We start from the raw sequence: 22789 nt of genomic DNA, 5'->3' as shown, positions 1-22789 counted from the left end.
CAAAGTAAAACAAAGTGTTCTTGATGATCTTAAGGGTCTCTTTCAACCTTAATGATTCTCTGATCCTGTTAGCAGAAATGCAGTGTAAATGCCACCTTCTTTCTTCCTGTAGTAACCACTCTTTTTTCCTTCTTACCCTGTGTAGAAAATCCTGATTTCAGAGAAATCCGGTCCTTTGTGGAAACCAAGGCAGAGAGCATTGTTAAGCAAAAGCCAGTTGAGTTGTTGAGATACAACCTGAAGGGACTGACACGTGTCTATCCTAAAGGACAGAGGGTTGACTCGTCCAACTATGACCCATTTCGTCTCTGGCTTTGTGGCTCCCAGATGGTGGCTCTTAACTTCCAAACTCCAGGTAATATCCTGTCTAAATAAGGATCAAATCCACTGTCTGTTTCACCATGATCAAGCCCATTTCTGGCCCCTCTGCCATTCTGGTCATTGTGGCTGTCCTGTGTATTTGTTGCTTCCCCGTAAGAGGGGTTGTGCAAGAATGAGAGTTTGGTTTTGAGTGATAGAGCTGGTTTCCCAAAACTGGTCTCCAAAAGCCCTGTCTCTGAACCTAACTAGCCCTAAACTCTGAAAAGTTTATTTCACCTTGATCTCTTTGTGACAAACAAGCAGAGGTATTTGCAGTAAGTTCGAGGTGGATGAACACTTGTTCAGCCACAGGGAAGGCTGTGCTTCATTTTCTGGTCAAGTGGCTTATGACACATTGATAGGAAACTGTGAATGGAGGTGGGTTTATTTGGGTTAAAACTGGTGAGAAATGACTTGTCAGGTTCAGTTACTGAAGGGAATAGTGTCTTCCAACTTACCTTTCCAGCTCTTTCAGATAAAACGGTGACCAGAAAGAATAATAGGGATGAGCTGTTGGTCTGGTGCTTCCTTAGCTTTATTCAAATGGGGATTTTCTGTTATGACTGTTTAACTCTCTCCCTAGATAAATACATGCAATTGAACCAGGCCTTGTTTTCACTTAATGGACGCACTGGCTATGTTCTGCAGCCAGAAAGCATGAGAAATGAGAAGTATGACCCAATGCCAAATGACGCGAAGAGGAAATTGCAGATGATTATGACAGTGAGGGTAAATCTCTTTTGTAAATAATGGGTTTTTTACAAGTCATAAGTATCTATAAAGCTAAAAATAAAGCTATTATATTTCAGAGCAAGATCTGACAGATTGTCAAAATACTGATTTTAAATGTCAGTGTGTTTGAGAATAAAACTAATTCCCCTGGTTCTTGAAAAGCAATATATGTCTTTATCATGCTAATGAAGCACATGGTATAGGACTGCAAACATAGTCCTGGGATAATTTTATATAATTGCTGACAAAAAATTCCAAATGAGCTAACTTGCCATTTCCAATCTAATGACCTCTCAGTGGAGGAGTCCTATTGGAGAGTGGTTAGCAGCAGACTAACTAGTTCAGAGATTTCCAATGTGGAAGAAACAAATTCATAATCAAATACAGAAACTAAGCAGAAAAATTGATAAACTGATCTCCCCCATGATCATGTGTAGTACACTGTGACTGAATGTCATTCTCAGTTTTCATGAAGAGATGGGCCTATCATTTGCAAATTACGCCATGTTGTCTTCTAGTGCCAAGAATTCAAACAGGGATTGAACTTGTTTGTGTTCTCGGTTGCTATATAGTAAGTGATGTCCTTTAAAATTATGTTTTCTGAGAAAGAAGAAACACTTTAGCTGCTTTTCACTGCAGTTCAGAGAAGAAGTAATTAGGGGCTATGAATGTAAAGCATTAATTTCTTAAAATAGATATTTAAGAATGTCAGCAACAGTATCTTCCAATGAAAATCATTGGGTTACCCAAATAATGGAAGATATTATGGGTAGCACAGGCAGTATCTTTAACACATGCAAACATATTGAAGAGAGGGATTGCATATTTTTGCATAGTCTTATGGATTTTTTTTCCCCCACTTCTAGTTCTGTAGGCTACCTTCTGTACAGAAATAATGGTGCCAAGTTTCCTTTGGAGGTGGTTGTAACACACAGTTGCTTTTGCAGGTTTTAGGTGCTCGTCACCTCCCTAAACCTGGTAGAAGCATCGCTTGTCCCTTTGTAGAGGTAGAAATTTGTGGGGCTGAATATGATAACAGCAAATTCAAGACATCAGTTGTGAGTGAGTATCTGCAGTTTCATGTGTTGTTAGGGATATGGTTATACTTCAGTGTGTTTAAATAAAGTAAGTGGAGGATGCAATGAATTACTGCTGTCAGTGTTCAGCCAGCAATGTATGTAGGGAGGAATAAGTTAACTGTTGCCCTGGACTGATGAGTCATGCAGTAGTATTCTCTCATTTGCCTGGGGGCCAGTTAACTTGAGAAACCTTATATGAAATTTAGAGAGGAAAAAAAAGTACTGTTGCAGTGTGTAAAAAAAGAAGAGTCAGAAGTCTGTTGTGTTTTTGCCTATGCATAACTTTGTGTATTTGCATATTTTTAAAGTGCTGCCTTGAAAGTGCCTCCAGTAGTGCTAGTCAGCTCCCAAGTCTGGACCCAAATGGAGACTTACTGCTATGAGATCCAGACTGTATTTATTTAAACTCAGCATTCCAAAACTGGCATCCCCTTGGAGACAGCTTAGGTATATAGGCCTGGCAAGCAGTGTAACTTGCAGTGTAGTAGAAGTTTGGACAAAGCTCACTCCCGAGTTCTGGATGGGGGACGCATGTTCAACAGTCTGCGTATGTATTTTGTGTGCACAAAAGCACCATTCAGGTGCACTGAAACAGGTCAATGCCCCAAGTAATATTTCTGGATGCAGCAGTGTTCCTCCAGTAGATGGAAGACTTTGGTTCTAATTGTCTAACCTACTGAACAATAAACACAGAATCCTGAGCAGAACATGCATTGTGGCTCTTCAGGATTTCAGAGAAGAGGATTATGATTTTACCTTCTTGTGGGAGAGCAAAGTTCCTGGCTGTGTCACACGTACCAAACTGCTCCATTTGCTATAAATGGCTGTAAGAATTGAGCCATTCTATATTAGTCTTCATGATTTTACTCCGATGTAGAACATGAGGCTGATGAATATGGGCAATGAATTAGTTGGTTTGTTGTTTGTTTGTTTTTTTTTCACAAATACATGTCCAAGGAGGGTTTATGTGTTTAAAAGCAAATAATAGCTGTTCTTCCTGGATTTCCATCCCTGCCAAGTTTCTTCATACCTCCCCCCTGCCCTCAGATAAACAAATACAGACCTTCTGAAGCAAGGTTACAACAGGGGACAGATGGTAAATAGGATTTTTGGGCCCTTTTATCATCAGAAAATGCCCTGGGATACATACCCATACATAAACAAAGTGAAATGATTGCTTCAAACTGCAAATGTCTACTTTTTGTTACAGATGACAATGGCCTTAATCCAGTTTGGGCACCCTGTCCAGAGCAAGTGAAATTTGAAATTTATGATCCAAATCTGGCGTTTCTGCGCTTTGTTGTTTATGAGGAGGATATGTTCAGTGATCCCAATTTCTTAGCACATGCCACTTTTCCCGTCAAAGGAATCAAACCAGGTAGGATCCGTGGGTGTAGTAAGTGCCAAATAAGCCAGCAAGATGCTGTTCAGCATTGCTGTAGTGTGACTTTGCGTCCGGTAGCAGCTACAATGCGCCGAAGGACAAGTGCTCTTTTGATTAGAGTTCCTTTAATCCATTGTTTATTATGATGCTGGATGTGTAGCATGTAAGTATTTAAAATAATCCTCTCACCCTCTTGAATGTTGTGGGTTTTTTTGATTGTGAAAGCATTATGTTGAATAAATTGCTCTGTCTTTTCTACATACTCTATTTCAGCAACAGGGTTATGTCCTCTGAGTATAATCTGTGAAGATTATTCTTCTGTTTTGATGTCAGTGCCTTTGTTTTATTAATTTTTTTAGATGTGAAGGTAGAGTAAGTTTTCTGCTTTCCTCTGCTTCTAGCTTTAGTTTTCAAAAGCATGCAAAATCACATTTCTCAATTTTGCCATTCTTACCTTTTCTTTCTCTGTAATTGTCAAAGCAGAGCCTGTTCTCAGCAGTGGAGCATTTGAGCAATGAGGAACCTGTTAACCCTCAGGGCTGTATGCATTGTTTTTGTGAGTGCAGATAGCCCTTTGCCTTGACTCTAATTGTCCTCTGTCTATATTCTCCCATGCCAGGTTTTAGATCGGTTCCTCTCAAGAACGGCTACAGTGAAGATATTGAGCTGGCCTCACTTCTGGTTCACTGTGAAATGCACCAAGTTCTGGTGAGAACTGCTGGAGTGTTTAGTGCACTTAGAGTGTGTGCTGTCTGTTCTTTGGGGAAACCAGGAAATGAGGATTTAGTTTTCCGTTCTGTGTCTATAGGTACTGAGGAAGACAACACAAACTGAGTTAAAATCCCTCTGGGTGGACAGATTGCATAGCTGACAAAGCCTCATTATCTTCACTAGTTTTTACTCTAATGACATGATCATCTTGCCTTGCTAGCTGATGGATGTCATGCAAAACTAGCTAAAATCAACTTTGACTTCATAGAATAATCTTTTTAGAAGGTCCTACATAAAAAGTAACCACTTTTAGGAAGAGAATGTAGTAGTTTCTCCCCATTTTTCATTGAAGGCATATTCTGGTTCATGCAGAAGTGCTAATCTACTTCTTTTAAGCCTCCCTAAAACACCTACGTGAAGTACTAGTATTTTTAAACATACAAGGGAAAAAATAATGATGCATCCTTGCTCATGGAGCCAGGTATGAAAGTGGCTGATCTGTGAATAGCATTTGTTGGTGTTCCAAAGGTGCTGCTGTATATGTTGATTTGTAGTGGGATTATTCTCAGACGCTATCTCAGTAATATTTTATGTAATTTACATACACTGGTGTAGAGGCCATGTGATGAATGTTTAAAGACACTTCTGGCAACTGGGTACTTCAGGGTGTTTTCCACTACCTTTCAGACTCAGAAGGGAAAAAAAAAAAGTCCAACTTCTTATTTGTAGTCTTTTACAGCTTACACTGCAGTTCACTCCAGTGTACATTTTTTTTCCTGATTAAAACACCAGCTTCTCCTAACTGTAAGTCATTATGTCTCTGGAGGGGTTTGTGCCTGCAGTTGCATACACTGAAATTCAGTCACATTCTTCTTCATGAAGGAGAGGCAGCCTTTTTCAAATATTCCTTTCACAAAGCCACCTCACAACACATGGTGTTAAAATGACTGAGTAAGGACAGTGTTGGGCAGTCACAGCAGGCTCCTTTGGTTGGCTAGCAAACAAAGAGTCATGAGGGCAGGAGAGGGCTAGAAGCTGAGACCAAGTGTGTGTGTGTGTATGTCTTTGTGTGTGTATAAACAAGAGAGACCTGTGTCCTTTGAAGACAGTGTTTAAAATGTTCATATTTCATGGACACAAGTCTGGTAGAGGAGGTCTGATAAACTGCTGTTTCCTTGGCTAGCTGCCTTTGGGAAAACTGACAACAACTCACCATTGCCTAAGATGTTGAGCATGGACATTACTTGTAGATGTATTGCGAATTCCTCCTGCTGTGGTTTCTCTTCGGGAATTCAGATCATTATTTGCCTGGGGCAGGAGCAGCTCTTAAAGTGTTGTTCAGAGCAGCAGTATGTCTCCCAATCTGTCAGCACTGAGTCCTTTGACAGTAGCGCATTTCGCACTCTTGAAGTCCCTTCTGCTTGTTAAGCCAAATGAAGATGCAGCTCAGCTCTGTGTTTTTACAGCGTCTGATGTCTCTGGGTGGTAATGCAGTGGCAGGAGAACTTTCAGAAATTTTCCCTTTTGTTTGGCACTCTGCAGCAAACCAAGACTTGGCACAATTAATCAGCTTTAGAACTTCTGTCAGATCATTCAAGAAGCACCAGAAAAGATCAAGGCTGTCTCCATCTGTTCTTCTGCCCTTTTCTTAAATGATGACCCTCCATAAAATGATATAATTTAATAACAGGCCTGTTTATATACAGAGCCCATCTGCATACTCTTGAAGATGAAACACCAAATTATACAGGGGAGTTGCAGATGGCTGTGGACTTTATCAGGAATAGAAAAGCAAGAATATTGAAGACGTAAGCATGCACATTTGTGAATTATTATGTGGAACCTTAATGCAGGTTTTGTAGAAGTTAACTAATTTTCCTGATATTGCAGAAATTGTACTATACTGAGGTGGAGATTGGACGTGGCACTTGGTGCCATGGTCTAGTCATGGGGTCTGTGTTGATAGGTTGGACTCGATGATCCTCGAGGTCCTTTCCAACCTAAGTGATACTGTGATACTGTGATACTGTGGTTGTGGTTACATTTAAAGCATGTCTTACCTGCTTGAAAATGGATTTACTTGCTTCAGAAAGTGCATGTATCTCTTCAACATTCTCTGATTACAATAAGCCTCGATGGTGCATATGTTTTTAACATAAAGAATGAAGAGGACATTCGTGTTGGGTGATAGGTTGGACTCTATGATCTCAAAGGTCTTTTCCAACCTGGTCTGGTCTGGTGTATTCTATTCTATTCTATTCTATTCTATTCTATTCTATTCTATTCTATTCTATTCTATTCTATTCTATTCTATTCTATTCTATTCTATTCTATTCTATTCTATTCCTAAACGGACTTTTGAAGTCTAGCTTTGTGGATACATTTCTTTACAAGAACACACAGTAGTACATAGGCATCTTGGTGATTACACCTGCACTTTGGTAACTGGCAGTCTGCTTTTCCTTTTGCCATTTGGGAAGACAGATGTTCCTTCTCCTTTAAAAAAAAGACAGCAAAAAGAAAACAAACCCAACTTTTAAAATCTTAATCAGTAGCATAGCACCGAGGCTGTTTCAGTTACTTCAACTCATACCTAGGTAGGAAGGAAAAAGGTTTAGGAACAGATCTTGTTGCCCTAACTGAAAACCCTTGGATACCTTGCTAACCTATCAGTTTTCCTAGACTGGATCAGTTTTCCTTTCCTGGACTGAGTGCAGAAAGAGGCATTCATATTAGTGTGCCACCTCTGAAAATGTTTGGATTTACTACATTTATTGATTGCATGCCATTTTTTGTAGGATGAGTATCTTGTTTTGCTGCTGAGGTGAAAATTAAGCCTTCAGTCCTGCCAGTACTATTCCCCAGTAGTATCTTTATAAAGGAGACTTTTGTATCCTAAGTTTTGAAGTATTAAAATAATTTAAAGTCATAAAGGTAATTATGCTGATTATTCTATGTTTGTGGAATATTTTGAGACCACCTACCGTAGGCAGCACACAACAACAGAAATTCAGAGTGCTGTAAATTACTCATCAAATACTTAAGTCAATTCTTCTGCAAGTATGGAATTGCCACAGTATCACTAAGGTTGGAAGAGACCTCGAGGATCATTGAGTCCAACCTCTCACCACAGACCTCATGACTAGATCATGGCACCAAGTGCCACGTCCAATCCCCTCTTGAACACCTCCAGGGATGGGGACTCCACCACCGCCCTGGGCAGCCCATTCCAATGATGAATGACTCTCTCGGTGAAGAACTTTCTCCTCACCTCCAGCCTAAACTTCCCCTGGTGCAGTTTGAGACTGTGTCCCCTTGTTCTGGTGCTGGTTGCTAGAGAGAAGAGACCAACCCCTTCCTGGCTACAACCACCTTTCAGGTAGTTGTAGAGGGCAATGAGGTCACCCCTGAGCCTCCTCTTCTCCAGGCTAAACAATCCCAGCTCCCTCAGCCTCTCCTCATAGGGCTTGTGTTCAAGGCCTCTCCCCAGCCTTGTTGCCCTTCTCTGGACATGTTCAAGTGTCTTGATGTCCTTCTTAAACTGAGGGGCCCAGAACTGGACAAAGAACTGGACAAAGCTCCACAGAAACGCAGGATCTGTCTTTCTGTCCTGATCATCAGAGTAATTGCTGCTATTAGGTGTCCTATTACTAGGCAGTGTATTTCCACTTTTAGTCTGGATTTGAACAGGAAAGCACAAGGCTTGGTAGTGTGTGCTGTAATACACAAATATGATGAAACAATCCCAAGTTAAAAAGAAGTATTTTTACAGCTGTTACAATCTGATAACCCATCATGAATACACCATTTGCTGTCTTTTCCTCAACAGGCTGAGATGCTTTGTTAGGGACAGATACTCCAGTTTAGATAAACACATTTCATAACTTGTGCTGCAGTGCTCCTGGTGCCCTCAGTAGAGTAGATGGTTCTTCATACTGTGGGGATGAGGGGTTTTTTTTCAGTCTTTCCTTAGCTAGTTTCTGTAACCATTCCAGAAAATTCTTGTAAAACTGAGTTTAGAAAGCACTTTAGAAAGGCAATGGAATGTATTTAGGAAAACAAAGGACATAGTCTCAGGCTGCACCAGGGGAGGTTTAGGCTGGATGTCAGGAGGAAGTTCTATACAGAGAGAGTGATTGCCCATTGGAATGGGCTGCCCGGGGAGGGGGTGGAGTCATCATCACTGGAGGTGTTCAGGAGGAGACTTGATGGGGTGCTTGGTGCTACGGTTTAGTTGTTTAGGTGGGTTGGATTGGTTGATGGGTTGGACACGATGATCTTGAAGGTCTCTTCCAACCTGGTTTATTCTATTATTCTATTAAAGGAATCCCCCAAACTATGTTGATTCTGTGTCATTTTGGGTATGTGTCTATGAGTTACATTGACTACCAATGTTCTTCTGAAGGAGAGTGAAGAAGAGCTGTACTCCTCGTGTCGACAGCTTCGGAAGCGCCAGGAAGAGCTTAACCAACTGTTCCTTTATGACACCCATCTGAATGAAAGGAATCCTAACAGAGATGCTATATTAAAAGAATTCAACATGAATGAGCACAAGCTACAGATATATCAAGACACATGCAACCGCAGGTGGGTTGATAATCATTCTGCTTCCCAAGGCAGATCTGTCTACACGTGATTTATGGTAAGGAAATCTCAGACTTAGGAAAGCAAGCGTCTAGAGTGGCAAGGGTGGAAAGAGCCTATCGGAAGCAAGGGAGGGCTGCAGTGAAGCCAGGCTGCGCTGCAAGCCGCTAGAGGGCAGCAGATGCTGTGAAATGTCTGCTCACTGAAATGTCAGTTTCAGTGATGACAGTGAAACTTGTAATCCTGGGAGTTTATATTCCTTCACCCTCCTGCCTTTCAAGAGTAAAGCCTGGAAGAATATACAACCAAATAAATAAATTGCCTCACTCCTTCTACACTTTCAAAGCTATGCCTCTGGAAATTTCATTAGCATATTAGATGTGTGGGAACAGAAGATATTTCCAAGTACACAAACCACAAAAGACAAAAACAACATTGAGTTGTGACAGCATAGAATTGTCAGTTAAGCATCAGTATGTTATCCAAAGCTTATGGGAAGGATCTTCCTGCTTTGCTGCCACCTTGTGAGGGAGACAGAGCCATCATATACCAGAAGGAAGTCCTGAGCATATCTCAAGATGGGACAGGAAGACTTTTCTTTAAGTTTTTGTACTCTTTTTTGTTTGTGTGTGCTAAACAGCTGCATGAATCAGTGGTTTACTCTCATTTACTGAGGAAAAAACTACTGCCGTGCTTGTTGCTAGTACATTACTTGCTGCTTTTGTCTAGGAAGTTGAATTTGGTAGGCTGTTTTCCTCTGAGAAATTCTTTAAGTAGCTTGACTTTTTCCTTTCCTTTTTCCTTAAGATTAAGGGAGAAGAAAGTCAGTAACAGCAAATTCTACTCTTGAAGCAATCAGTCTTTGTGTGCTTTATGGTGCAATTCAGGAAGAGACATTAACTTATCCTGGTCATCCTATTCAGTGATGGTCTCATCAGATTGAATGTCTGGAAGAAGAGGAGGAGGAACGATCGCTTTCCTTAACAGTTTCTTGTTATAAAAAAAACCCCAAACCCAAACTGTTTTAATCCCTAATAATTTATATTCTGTACAAAGCATTCCCTCTGTGCAGGTCAGGCCTTCTGTGTGTTCAAGATTCTTAAAATATTGAGGGCATGTAGTTGGATAGACCTCACTTCTCATTATCGATACCTGAAGTACAAGTATAAATCATCTGCTATATTTGCGTATGCAGGCTACAGATAAGACATCCACAACAATTTGCATGCATGGAGCCACACCACATTAACAGCCTGGCTCCTTAAGATTAACTGGTAGTAAGTTTTTAATTTATTAAATGCTGTAAAAGCACTTCTGCACCAGCACTGCCACGTCATGTATAGCACAGTGCTCAAGGCAGCGGAATGTACTTCTGATACTGTACAAAACGCTTTTGGGCAGCTGATAGCTTATACTGTATTGTCCTCTGTGAAAAATTTGCTGGTACATTATGGAGAGCTAGATAATATGTTAATTTTCTTGAAACCAGATACTTTGTTGAAACCAAAGTTGTACTTTTCCCGATGAACTCTCTGTAAAGGTCTGAGAAAGGAAACTTGTGTGGACCTGTATTCATAACCCCTGTGAACCTTTGAGGTCACAGCCTCAAAGCAGTGGAAGGAAAAGTTCTAAGACATGCAGTAGGAAATACCAGCTTGAAGAAGGGAAAGGTGTTTCAGATTCTGAAAAGCATTTCCTTTACTGCTGATGTACTTAGAAATGAATTTTGTACCGAACTGTCTGTTTTTAATCTTGCAGTCCTGCTTAGATGATGGCGTCAGGTAACCTGTAAATGTAGAGCATTTGCCCCAAACATGTCTAGTCCAAGTATGCATGAACATAGAGGTACATCCTTCTCACAGCTTTAATCAAATGAAGGTGGAGCTATAGGAGAGAAAACTTGCTAGATCAGCACGTGTGTTTTCCTGCCAGAGCACACACCCCCCCAAAGTTCTTCAATGGCTAATTTAACACCAGTTGTTGGCTCCTTGTGCTAGCACTATGTTGCTGTCCAATTCCTAGCTACCTTTGTCTCTGCATGGGTGGAGTGTTGCTGTCTGTCTGGTTGACTTTACCTTTCAGATGTGTGCAGAGGAGTTACATTTTTCTGTCTGTGACTGCCTGAGGCATAGTGCTGTATTTCCAATCACAGCAAACTTGGATGGATTTGGGATTCATGGCCAGATGAGGCTGCCTCAGCAATTTTCAGTTTCTCTTGCTCCCCTCACTATGACTTGTGTTGTTTCCAGATGCACTTAATTGATGCCATTGTGTATTCACAGATGAGGGTTTGAGGAACCCCTGTGAGGTTTTAGCTATTTTGTAAAGACAGTCTCGTCCCAAAGTTGAAAGTGCTGTAATAGTGTGTCCCACAAGGGAGTGGTTTCTGCAAATAGTTTTATTATAAAGAAATTAATTACTAATCACCCATCTGAAAAAGAGAGCAAAGTTAAAGGCAATTGTGTTTTTCTTCCTCCCACCTGAGATCTCTTCTGCACTCAGTTGTGATTCACCTGCTCAAGGATTAGATGGGTGCAGAACCCCCTTCAACCAAGAAAAACAATATTATATCAGCTGTGGATTTGGAAGGTGGAGCTGTAACCCTTGATTGCTATATAAAACTGGGTTTATCTGCAGTATCCAGGAGCAATAGGATCATTCAGTTGCTGTTCCTCAAGGGGAGGGACCTTTGGTGTGCATACATTTTGTAGCATGTTCCAGAATGTGGTTTACTTTGTCATATTATAAATCTCCTGTGCTGCACATTTCATACAGCAGCCTCCATGATTCCTATTTAATGTTGTGAGATCACTGTGGTGTCAGTGTTGACACGACAAGGTGGCTCAAAGCCTTGTCTGGGAGGGCCTGAGGTGGTTGCTAAATGTGGGACGGGATTTATAGGCAGCTGAGTATCACCTACATTTGGACTGATCACAAAAAAAGGCAGACTGCAAGATGCTAGGGCTTAGGGAGCTCAAACCCTAGAGCTCAAGGCTGTTGCTCTGGGGAGTTTTTTGTTTTATTTTGTAGTGTGGTTTTTTGACGTGCAATTCCAGAGCAAACATAAGCCAGTTGTCCATTTGTCCAGGCTTCTTTCGTTGCTGTGTATACTCCTGACACGGGACAGCCATTGTATGATGAACGCAGGAGATCTTTGTGCTGCTGCTGTGCAGATGTTTTAAGAATGAGCACACTTTAGTCTTCTGAAAAAAGTCCTGTGCACATTCTGTACACGTATGTGATGTCAAAAGTTTTAAGAGGCGCTCCCTCAGTATTTGTGAAATGCATTTCATTTTACAGCCAGACTTTTCCCCAGGGTATAATGCTGCGCTGCCTTCGGAAGCAAAATGCTGCACTGGCTGTTTTGTTGACGGGCAAGTGATGGGCAAGGCTCTGTACTAACTCGTCTCTTGTTTCCTGCATCCTGTGTTTTCACTCCAAAACCTTACCTCCCAAGGCTTTGTCAGGGCACAGACTCTGTGGCAGCTGTTTCAGTTGCAATGTTTTTACGAGGGAAGTGGGTTGGAATGTATGTGCTGATCTTTTTAATCTGGGAGGAAAAGAGCATTTATAAATTTTTGGAAGGTAACAATATCTGTTAAATTGTTATGTTCTTATAGAAGCTGTTTCAGATCTTTAAAATAACTTATTTTTAATAAATAATTTTTGATATCTCAGCAGTGATGTGAATGGTGTCAGATGCTTCTCTGTTTAGGCATTGCTCATTGAGGGCTGGGGTTGGAGTGGCTGGAGAGCTGCCAAACAGATAGGGACCTGGGGGTGCTGATTGACCATTGCCTAAACATGAGCCAGCAGTGTGCCCAGGTGACCAAGAGGGCCAGTGGCATCCTGGCCTGCATTAGGAATAGTGTGTCCAGCAGGAGCAGGGAGGTCATTGTGCCCCTGTACTCTGCATTGGTTAGGCCACACCTTGAGTCCTGTGTCCAGTTCTGGGCCCCTCAGTTTAAGAAGGACATCGAGACACTTGAACGTGTCCAGAGAAGGGCAACAAGGCTGGGGAGAGGCCTTGAGCACAGCCCTGTGAGGAGAGGCTGAGGGAGCTGGGATTGTTTAGCCTGGAGAGGAGGAGGGTCAGGGGAGACAGTATCACAATATCACCAAGGCTGGAAGAGACTCAAAAGATCATCGAGTCCAACCTGTCACCACAGACCTCATGACTAGACCATGGCACCAATCACCTCTTGAACACCTCCAGGGACAGTGACTCCACCACCTCCCTGGGCAGCACATTCTGATGGCGAACAACTCTCTGTGAAGAACTTTCTCCTCACCTCAAGCCTAAACTTCCCCTGGTGCAGCTTGAGACTGTGTCCCCTTGTTCTGGTGCTGGTTCCTAGAGAGAAGAGATCAACCCCTTCCTGGCTGCAACCTCCCTTCAGGTAGTTGTAGAGAGCAATAAGAACTGGACAATTATGGTAAGGTGAGAGACTTCTCTTTGTAAAATACTTAAAATAGAGCAGCTCTGGCTGGCTTTATACATAGGAAATTTTCAAGCAACCTAAAAGCATCTCCTTGAGCCTCAGATTTTCTGTTTTCATTTTGGAAAGAGGAGGAGTATCCTTCACTTCCCTTGCAGTCAAGACTTGGCTTTTTTTACTAGCAGGAGCTGAATGACAGGGAATTAATATATGTACCAGTGTGCTGTTGATGGGGCCTGGGGTAGCCATTGCCAAGCTGCTGCCTGCTTCTCCTGAGAAGTATCTGATTTAGTACCTTGTGCTCAAGCAGAAGTCATGGGCTGTTAGGACAAAATAATGTCTCCTGTTCTGTTATCACTGCAAAGTTCTGTCCTTGACTCCAGAGGGGTGAAAAGGATCATGTGTTGAGCTCAGCTTCTGCAGTTTTGGGATTTGTGGGGGTTTGGTTGGTTTGGTTTGTTTGGGTTTTTTGTTTGTTTCTTTGTGTTTGGGTTTTCTGCGGGGGGGGGGGGGGGGGCGCTTGGGGGAGTGTTTGTGTTTTTTTACTTTTCAGGACCTTCCTCTTCTGTTGTACCTAAAAACTAAAAAGCTATGCAGGGCTTTAACTTCAGCATTACCAGTGTGGGCTCAGGGCTTCATGAGATAAGGAACTTTTCATGGATTTTTCTACCAGCCCCACAACTGAGATAATTATGAATGGCAGTAGCTGAGGTTTGCTAATAAAAATACCACAAATAGCAGAAGAAATTTCTCTGGGGCCCAGGAGTTATGTTCTCTATCTTCTTTAAAAGATCTTTTTACAAGGTTTAACATGAAATACTGGTCCTGTGGTACTCTGCAACAGGTTTGTGCAGTTTCTTCTACATTCTGGTTTGTCTGCTGCTTCTGCTGACATGAAAATGTCTTAATCTGTTTCTGATAACATTAAGTCAAACCCAGAGAACTTAAAAGGGAAAATGAAGTGGTTTTCACTTGAAAACACAGGCCTGTTGGAATGGGAACAGCACTCCAGAGCTTTTATGAGGTCATGAATGTCTTTCCTTTGTTTTTTTTTTTTTTCTGTTTTATTACAAAGTTTTCTTCTTTCTGCAGACTCTGATGATGCACAGTAATGACTTCTGCAAAGTGGCCCTTCTGCCATCAGCACTCTGTTGGAGGCACATAAGCACTTTAGAAAGGAGTGCGATGCTCCTGCTACACAAGCAGGGCTGCTCCAGGCCCCCTCCATTTATTTCCTATTACAGGAAACAACAACAACAACAAAGAGTTCTCTCTTGAGCTGTCCCTCAAGCTAAGTATTAAATAGAATTTATTTCATGGTGTGCACATTGGTAGGGGAATGGAAGAGGAGGAAAATCAGTTTTCAAGCAAAAGATGTATTTACCAATAGCAATTTGAAAATTTGTTTTTAAAAAGTTAACTTCTCAGGAAAAGAACTCAACCCTCAAAAAATAATGCTGTCTTCAGTCATCACTAATGGCAATAAAATCTCTGTTAGCTTGGTTTCTCTATTCAGGCATTTTTGTTTTCTGAGAATCCTTTAACAATACAGGAGAGCTTCTGCCTGTCTCTTTCTCTCCACTGCCTCATTTAAATCACAGTAGAGTTTACCAGAATTGAAGTGACTTACATTGATCTTTACTTTTGTATATGTTCAGCTTTAAAGTGGAAAGTTTATAAAGAGAAGGATGAACTTTTTGAAGGACTGTCCTTTGATCGAGGAGTACTGGAACTGTAATGCTAATGGCTTAAACAACTTTGTGATTCGACATTTTGATGTGAAATTTCTGCTAAAACTGGCAGAGATGAGGGAGTTGCTAGAGTCAGCAGCGACCTGTACTTGAGCTTCTCATTTTCTGTTCTTAAAATGCCACAGAATTAGGAGTTTCATTGTATCAAGTCTTTATCATCCTACTACGGAGCTGAAGTTCTATTCAGGTCGTGTTGAGTGTTAAAAGAAATGTTATTAAATGCTAAAAAATGTTGTATAAACAGTGGGAAATGAATGTAATCATTTAGTAAATGTCTTTGATGGATTATTTGTTTAACCATTCAGCAATGCTGGGAAAAATCATAGGTCTTATTTATGAATGTACTTTAAGTAGCTCATTCATTTTAAACAGGCATATTTTACTGTTAGAAAAACCTACAAATCTTTGCTGCTCTGAGCACTGTAACTCAGATTAAGCATTGTGCTTTTCCCAGAAATGTCATCAGATAGCACGGAGTTAACTCAGAAAAGCAAAGCAGAATGTATTAAAAGAAGCATTTATTTATTGTTTAGGGGCTAATCAGTTCATCTTGATTAGGCATAAATACACCCAAGCGCTGGAAGCACAAATATTTGAGATAGGAAAGCATAACTTGCTGATAAATATCTAGATCTGAACCAGACACTGGGTGAAGGCCCAGCTGTCCGTGTTCAGTGATGAGATCAGGTATGGCCCTGGAATGCCTTTGTCTTGCTTATCACAGCAGTTAAGCTATTGCTGGCAGGAAATGGCTTTTTCCCAGCAGAAGACACCAAGTCTGAAAGGCTGTGAAGAAATGTTTGTTCAACCCAAAAGCTCTCTTAGTGATGCAGCTGCAGTCCCACTCCCACACTTTACACAACAGCAAACTGAGGTATCAGTGTTAGCCCTTTTGGAACCCAGTGTGCAGGTGAGAATTCCACAAACAAAACGCTGGGGACTCTATGACAGGTTTGTCTTCCTCGCCCTCCCCAGCAGGGATACCCCTTTTGATAAACTCTGTCCTGGCACTGCTACCCAGTGTATTTTGTCCTAGGTAATTGTAAAGCTGTAGAACGATTGCTGCAGTCAAGTCACTGGCAATCTGAAGAATCGGTAGATATGTTGCAAGTGTAAATAAACCCCATCATCTGTGCTGAAAGGCAACCCCACTGGACCTGTAACCACCCCCCCGCCCCTAATTGCCACCACCATTAAGAGAGAAATCCAGTGGCCCCTAGCCTTTCTCATCTCTCAGAACTGGCTAGAAAGCAAGGGGCTTAATCTCTTACTAAATTACCCCCACTTCACTCAATACCAAACTGGAAAGCACAATTTAGTTTTGGAATATGATGAAGGAATAAGTTTATTCTGCTGTGGATCATGTAGCACCGATTTTGAGGAATAAAAGGCAAGAATGAACAGTACAGTCCCATCAGGGAAGAAGGGTCAGCCTAAGGACACTACTTCCATTCACTGTAATGTGCTGTTGTACCTGAAAACAAAATGCTGTTTGGAGCAGTACTGAACTTCATCTTGTTAGTGGTCTGAACAATTTTTGCTTTGAAAAGGAACTATGTGTAAAAAATGATCTTTTTACTCAGCATTTGTGGTCCTTGAGGATAAAGCTGCTGAGGTATTTACCTGAATGGCATAACACAAACATCTATTTTGTTTTTCGTTTTGTTAGCTGTCAAAACCAAAAGTACTCAGAGAATGTAACCAAATTCTGTCCTCCATACTCAGCATTTCATCTCTCAGAGTGAAAATGTAACCGTGGAAGAAAGCCATGAGACCATCACAGCAATCAGCAGGAAGAGCAATCCGCCATCTCTAGCAAGATGCACAATGCTGTAGTTTCTTGGCTTTGGCCCACAGCCCTGGGTTCTGAACCACTCAACCACTTCATTCAGGCTGTACTGCTGAGGCTCATACCCCAGCTCCTTTCTGGCCTTCTCCATACTAAAATAATGTGTGACACCTGTTTTGTAAACCTCTGTGCGAGTGAGGAGAGGCTGAAAATTATAAACATGTCCTACCAGAAAATGAACTACTTCAGTAAGGAATGCAAAAAAGTAGACAATGGAAAGAGGCAGGCGACAGGTGGGGAACTTGTAACCCAAACCTTCCACTAAGGGTCGGAAAAATTCAAAGTTATTTACAGGCCTGCCATCTGAAATAAAGTAGGCTTGGCCTGCAGCTATGTGCTTTTTGTCGGCTTTGAGGGCCTCAGAGGCAAGGATGTGAGCCTGAACTAGATTGTCTACGTGTACAAATTCTACTAGACTGTGTGGATCCCCATACACAAATTTGAACAGTCCCCTTTCGATGTAGCTAACTATTCTTGGAAGATGTCTTTGTTCGCCAGGTCCATAGATGCCTGCTGGTCGGAGAGCACAAGTCCTTAATACACCTTTGCCATTTCCGAGCTCAGCACCGTTTGCCTCCAGCACCTTCATTTCAGCTACAGATTTGGTCCGGGAGTAGTGGTCCGGATGAAGGTGCAGAGGTAGGTAGGGCAGAGATTCATCCCCATTTTCTATAACCTGACCTCCAAATATCACGTTGTATGTACTTGTGTAAACCAGACTCGACACTCCTGTGCTCTTGCAGGCTCGGATGACATTTTCTGTTCCTTTCACATTAACGTCTTCTATCAGTTTCCGGTTCAGCTGCTCCCTACCAGACATTCCATAGGAAGCGAGATGGAATACGCAGATTACATCTCTAAAAGCCTCTTCCACTTCAGACAGGCAACAGACATCCCCTTGCATGAACTTCATTCCCTCTGGCACAGTTTGAAGTGGCTTCACAACATCAAAGAGAATCACATCAACTCCCTTTTGGTACATGGCACAACCTAAACTAAGACATGACAGAATCCATATGTTAGTGTACATAGCATAGTGATGCCTGAAACATTTCACCTGGAGGTAAGAAAAGATTGATTTAAATGCTGGGTTTTTTTTTCTTTTTATCTCTGGTGGGTCTTTTAAATATTTGGCCATCAATTATGGACAAGATTGGGCTGTGATACTCAGGTGCTAAACTAATTCCTTAGGCTCCACCAAAACTTTGGGCACACGTGAAAAAAAGGGAACAAAGAGACAGAACTTCTGTAAAGGAGAATTCTGAACAGAAATAACTGCTTTCTGCAGTTCTGGGGGAGGAAACAGCAAGTTTTCTACTTCTGTCCCCTACAGACCAGCATTAGCTAAGCCTTTCAGATGTAAACCTGTGGCAAAGTATTTAAAAAAACAATAAATCCCCATGCACTGTTTTTATCTTACTGCTGCTTTGCCATCCTGATTCTGTCAGGACAACAGGTTATCTTTGCTGTTGTTTGAATTTTATGGAGAGGAGAAATGAGTGAGATACTTCAGATCCACACACACAGGTATTGACACTGTATAAATCCAGCATTCCTCTCCCCCATTCCTGGAACTGTGGTATGCTTAAAGGAGGAAGAAACCAAGCAGAAGTCAGATAGGTGTCTTCTAAGATTTCCCCCCCCATTTGAAATGTACATTTTGTTCATGCCTGTAAGCTCTCTCAACTATGCAAGTAATTCTACATCTGAAGGTTCTGCAGAAGGGTAGTGTAGGGCTCAAAATAAGATTCTTTTCTTTACAGAGTTTAGCCTGTAGAGCCATCTACAGCGGGGGGAAATGGATTTCACTGAAATACATACTTTATTAACAACTCTAATCCTCAAATATCAATGCCCATAAAAATAAAGAGATTCCTGAGGGTAGAGAGCAGCTGTACTATTTTACCTATACACTGTGTCCACTATTTGCAGACCACGGCCTACTGTCAAAAGAAAGATCTGCATAGAAGTGTTCTTGGGAGTAGGCTGCAGTGTGATCTAAATCCTCATTACAAAGGCGGCCAGAGAGGTAAATGTCTGCAGCCAGGTGATGCTTGGCATTTGGAAGCATGGTAACAGATTTACCTAACGCTCAGAAACAGAGAAACGTGTTTGAGACCCAAGACACGATGGGGTGAACTGGATCAGGTGTCTCTGTCCTAGTTCTCTTCTACAGCTGGATTTGGTTGCCTCACCGGCAGCAATCCATTACATTTACTCTCCTATGTAATAACTACTTAATGCACTAACCGGAAGCCAAAGTAACCACCTCCTCCAGTAACGAGGACTGTCTCCTTGGCAGTACTTGCTGGTCCCATCCTCTTTGGCACTGTTTGGGGTAACTGACCTATGAAACACATTGTAAAAACGCGTATTAAAATCGATGGGTTTTAATATTCGGTTATTTACATTCTGTTATTCACAGATCTATGCCGTATTTCAGTTGGAGCCCTTCATTTCACCGTCTGCTAGGCGAGGTACAACGGCATTCTGCCCTGGCGTTCCTCAAGACCAGGAGAAAAGATGAGTGTTATTAAACAAACAGGTGGAAACGCCTGCCTTCCTTCCCCGGGCCTCGTTCTGTGGCTGCTCCTCCGTGTACGCCGACTGCAGGCGGAGCACTGCCAGCGGGACCGGGTCTCTCAGCACGGCCACCCCATCCGGGGCACGGCCCCGGGCCGCCGAAGCCTGCTCAGAAATGCCCCGCCGGGAGCTGAGGCCGAATCTGCGGGCGGGAAGGGGTCTGGCGGGGCAGCTGCCCGGCGGAGGCTCCCGCCCTTACCTGCTCCGCCGGCCGCAGTCTTCTCGCAGCGCCGCCGCTGGGCCTCACGGGAAATGGAGTTCGGCGGGGGCCGGGCGACAAGATGGCGGCGGGGCGGCGTGGGAGGGAGGGGCGGGAGGTAAGGAAGGGCGGTCCCAATACAAGCCTCAGTATGTTGTGTTGTGTCAATTTCTGTGCCCAGAAGATGCTTCCCATCCCCTGCTACACTTGACCGGAGGTTGGCTCACAGTGTGAAGCACTTCAGTCTGGTGCATCCCCTGCTGTCTTCGAAATCTGAGCACTTCCCAGCTGTGTCACACCCTGATGTTTCTACTTTGCCCTCAGAGTGTGTGTGTGTGTGTTCTCAGAGGTATAAGGCTGTGCAGAGATTTGGGATGTCCAAGAGGGTGTCCTTGTGGCTAAAGGCGGTTTCTGGCCTTGCTGCTGAACACACTCATAGGAAGATACCACACTTGTGTCTGAATAATCCACCATGTCATAAAATCATAGAGTCATTTCAGTCGGGAAAGACCTTTAAGATCATCGAGTTTCAGGTGAGCTGTGCCCTTGCAGCACCTCCGGGCCAGAAACGTGCCTATCCCACATCCCGGTTCATCCTCTGGAAGCCTGTACTACACTAACACACTGACAGAAGCCTGCTGTGCCTCATGCAGAGGCTGAAATGGGAAAACAACACACAGTGCTGGCCAGCTGCAGCAGAATTGCTTCCTGAGTTAAGTATCCACTACAAGCTGTGAGAGAGCCATAATAGGAAACAACAAAGAATTACATTATCAAAGTCTGTTTTGTGGTATTTTCCCTCTTTGTTTTGCAGAAGTGCAAGCCACTTGGGGAATGTTAGAAAACTCAAAAGATGGATTCAGTGTCAAAACTACTTAAGACACACAGGTTTCTCTTGTGGAAAAACCTTGACAGAAGTAGGCTCAGTGTGCTGTGTTTTTATTTTGATTGATGTCTGGTAAGGATTAAAAGTGAGCAAATCCTGAAAAGATTTCTGTGAGCATTAAAGAAGGTGTTTTTTTTTTTAGCAATTATTTCTTGCTAGTGAACTTCTGTGACTCTTAAATAGCAATTTCAGGTGTTGACCTTGTGCTGTACAACCTGACTATGAAGAGCTGCTGCATCTATGTATACATGTGGAGCATCTGGTTTGGAGTGGATCCCGCAGTCATAGCTGATTTCCCTGTCTGTATGGGCAGAAGAGTGGATTTGAGTCAGCCTTGAGTCATCCCTCAAAATGAGATATAATCAGTGGGGTGTTCACAGAGGTAGGAGAATCCTAACTCATGTATTCCTAAATACTAAATATAAGAAGTCTGTGGCTGTCCATTTACCTTCTGGATTTATCTACAGTATCTCAGGCTACTTGGTGGAGACTTTTAGAAAATTTTCTCAATTGTTTAATCACCCAGAAAGTACAAAAGATTCCTGATTTTCCCCTGGTATCTGCTGTGACCAAGTGTTTTATCTCTGAGGAGTCTCACAGTGGATTATGACAGTTGATATCTGTCTTCTGAGCAAACCGATTGTGCTGGAATGGAATATGGCAGAACTGCAGAACAGTTGAGGTTGGAAGGGAATGTAAGACACTGCCCAGTTGAACCCCCTGCACAAGCAGGTTCAGCCACAGAGGTTACCTGGGACAGTGCTGGTATTGAGCATCTCTAATGAATGAAAACTTCCTATGTCCAGCTGCTTTCTCCCAACAGCTTATAGAGCTTTGTACTATCTGAGTGGTGTCCCTGACCTTGCACTCCCTGTTGTGTGGGTAAACACTTGTGTTTGAATAGGGGGCTGTTAACCTCAGCATTGCATTTTTTCCTCTGGACTTTGTGAACATCCATGTAGTACAGTTTGCAGAATTGAGACTACTCCCTGTTTCAGCATTTTGCTTTTTCTTGCTTTGTGCCTTGCATGTTATCTACAACGGGCAAATTGTGTCAGATTGTCTCATAATTAGAATAAATATTGTGAATATAATGTAGTTAAGAAACTGTGAAGTCACTTTCAGTTTTATTTCTCCTTGTAGTAAATATTCCTTTTTGGCTTCAAATAATGGTAAGGAACATTTATTCCTTCAAAATGATGACATCTCTGAAAGCTGTGGGTAAATATTGTCCTCATTTTACATTGACAGGTTCGATGTTAAGATTTGACACTCTCAGATCTCATCATTTTGCACAAGCTGTTTGTTCATGCACTTTCATTTCCTGTCAGATCCCACTTTTCCTGAGACTTTATGGACTTTCTGAATGTGTCATAAATTCTGTATTGCCAAAAAACCCACAAAACCAAACCAGCAACAAAAAAGGACTTCCAGTTGTATTTTATATATATCATGGAATGTTTGTCCGGGGATTTTATTTCTTTTGCTTGTTTTTTAAAAGCCTGTGTAAACCCAATCTCCATCAGGCTTTTCAGAGCATGCCTTGTGTATATCCCAGCATGTAGAGAATCTGACTGTGTTGCAGTCACTCATACAGGGATCTCATTGGTATGTGTAATTGCACACTGGGGCAAGATGTGTCAGGATAGAAGCATTTGCGGTGGAAATAGAGGGTTATGTGCCACAACCTGAGTTGGAGGGAGCACAAAATAGGCTGCAAAGAAATCCTTAAATCAGCAACTAAACAGAGCTAAATAAGCAGCTGTAGTGAATAATGCAAGTTAGAAAGAATGAGCAATGAAATCAGTAATTATTCTTTCATAGTATGTTAGTTCATCTGGTTCCCTTTGCAATTTGAAATACTTAGCTAGTAAAATTATTTTTGTCAGCCAAATACAAAGTGTGCCAACAATACTGACTCAGGAAGCAGAGCAATATTTCATCTGGGGAAATAAACCTTACTCTACTGGTTTGTGGGGGTTTTTTTTGCAGGTTTTGATTGATTTCTTTTTAGTATTACTTAATTATGCCTTCTTTTTTTTATTGAATTGGGTGAGGGAAGAGAACAAGACTTTAAACTAGGTCAGAGCCAAGCACATTAATGGTCCTGCTAAAACATAAAACCCCCAATTGGTTAGAATAGCACTAAATAGGTGAAAGCAGCACCCACATTGTGAATGGAAGTAGAGAGAATGACAATGCTCAAAATTAGAATCAAGCACTCAATCTAGA

At 42.1% G+C, this 22789-nt stretch overlaps 2 protein-coding genes across 12 annotated transcripts in view; one reads left to right on the top strand and one right to left on the bottom strand.

Annotated features, from left to right (window-relative positions):
• The window catches only part of PLCG2 (phospholipase C gamma 2), a 76852-nt gene extending 64325 nt beyond the window's left edge, over positions 1-12527 (top strand). For all 8 annotated transcript variants that reach the window (XM_068150874.1, XM_068150869.1, XM_068150870.1 and 5 more), the window contains 7 exons: positions 146-355; positions 944-1089; positions 2040-2154; positions 3382-3549; positions 4175-4263; positions 8672-8853; positions 9658-12527. In XM_068150874.1, the coding sequence (XP_068006975.1) occupies positions 146-355; positions 944-1089; positions 2040-2154; positions 3382-3549; positions 4175-4263; positions 8672-8853; positions 9658-9700 (953 nt within the window). In that variant the 3' untranslated portion in view covers positions 9701-12527. The remainder of the gene's footprint in view (positions 1-145; positions 356-943; positions 1090-2039; positions 2155-3381; positions 3550-4174; positions 4264-8671; positions 8854-9657) is intronic.
• A 3018-nt stretch (positions 12528-15545) lies between these two features.
• Positions 15546-19720, bottom strand: SDR42E1 (short chain dehydrogenase/reductase family 42E, member 1). 4 transcript variants are annotated; one of them, XM_068150865.1, is made up of 3 exons: positions 19672-19720; positions 19140-19236; positions 15546-17884 (listed from the first exon to the last, which is right to left on the bottom strand). In XM_068150865.1, the coding sequence occupies exons 2-3, from the start codon at positions 19205-19207 to the stop codon at positions 16777-16779; spliced, it is 1176 nt and encodes a 391-aa protein (XP_068006966.1). In that variant the 5' UTR covers positions 19208-19236; positions 19672-19720; the 3' UTR covers positions 15546-16776. The 4 variants fall into 4 exon arrangements, with proteins under 4 accessions (XP_068006966.1, XP_068006964.1, XP_068006965.1 ...); XM_068150863.1 differs by lacking the exon at positions 19672-19720 and having other exon boundaries at positions 19140-19602; XM_068150864.1 differs by lacking the exon at positions 19672-19720 and having other exon boundaries at positions 15546-17879; positions 19159-19602.
• Positions 19721-22789: the final 3069 nt, after the last annotated feature.

This window comes from Melanerpes formicivorus, unplaced genomic scaffold, assembly GCF_026170545.1.
Source record: "Melanerpes formicivorus ecotype bairdi unplaced genomic scaffold, bMelFor1.0.p_v2 SCAF_20, whole genome shotgun sequence".
NCBI lineage: Eukaryota > Metazoa > Chordata > Aves > Piciformes > Picidae > Melanerpes > Melanerpes formicivorus.
Note: the sequence above shows the minus strand (reverse complement) of the source record. Positions and strands in the feature narration are given on the sequence as shown.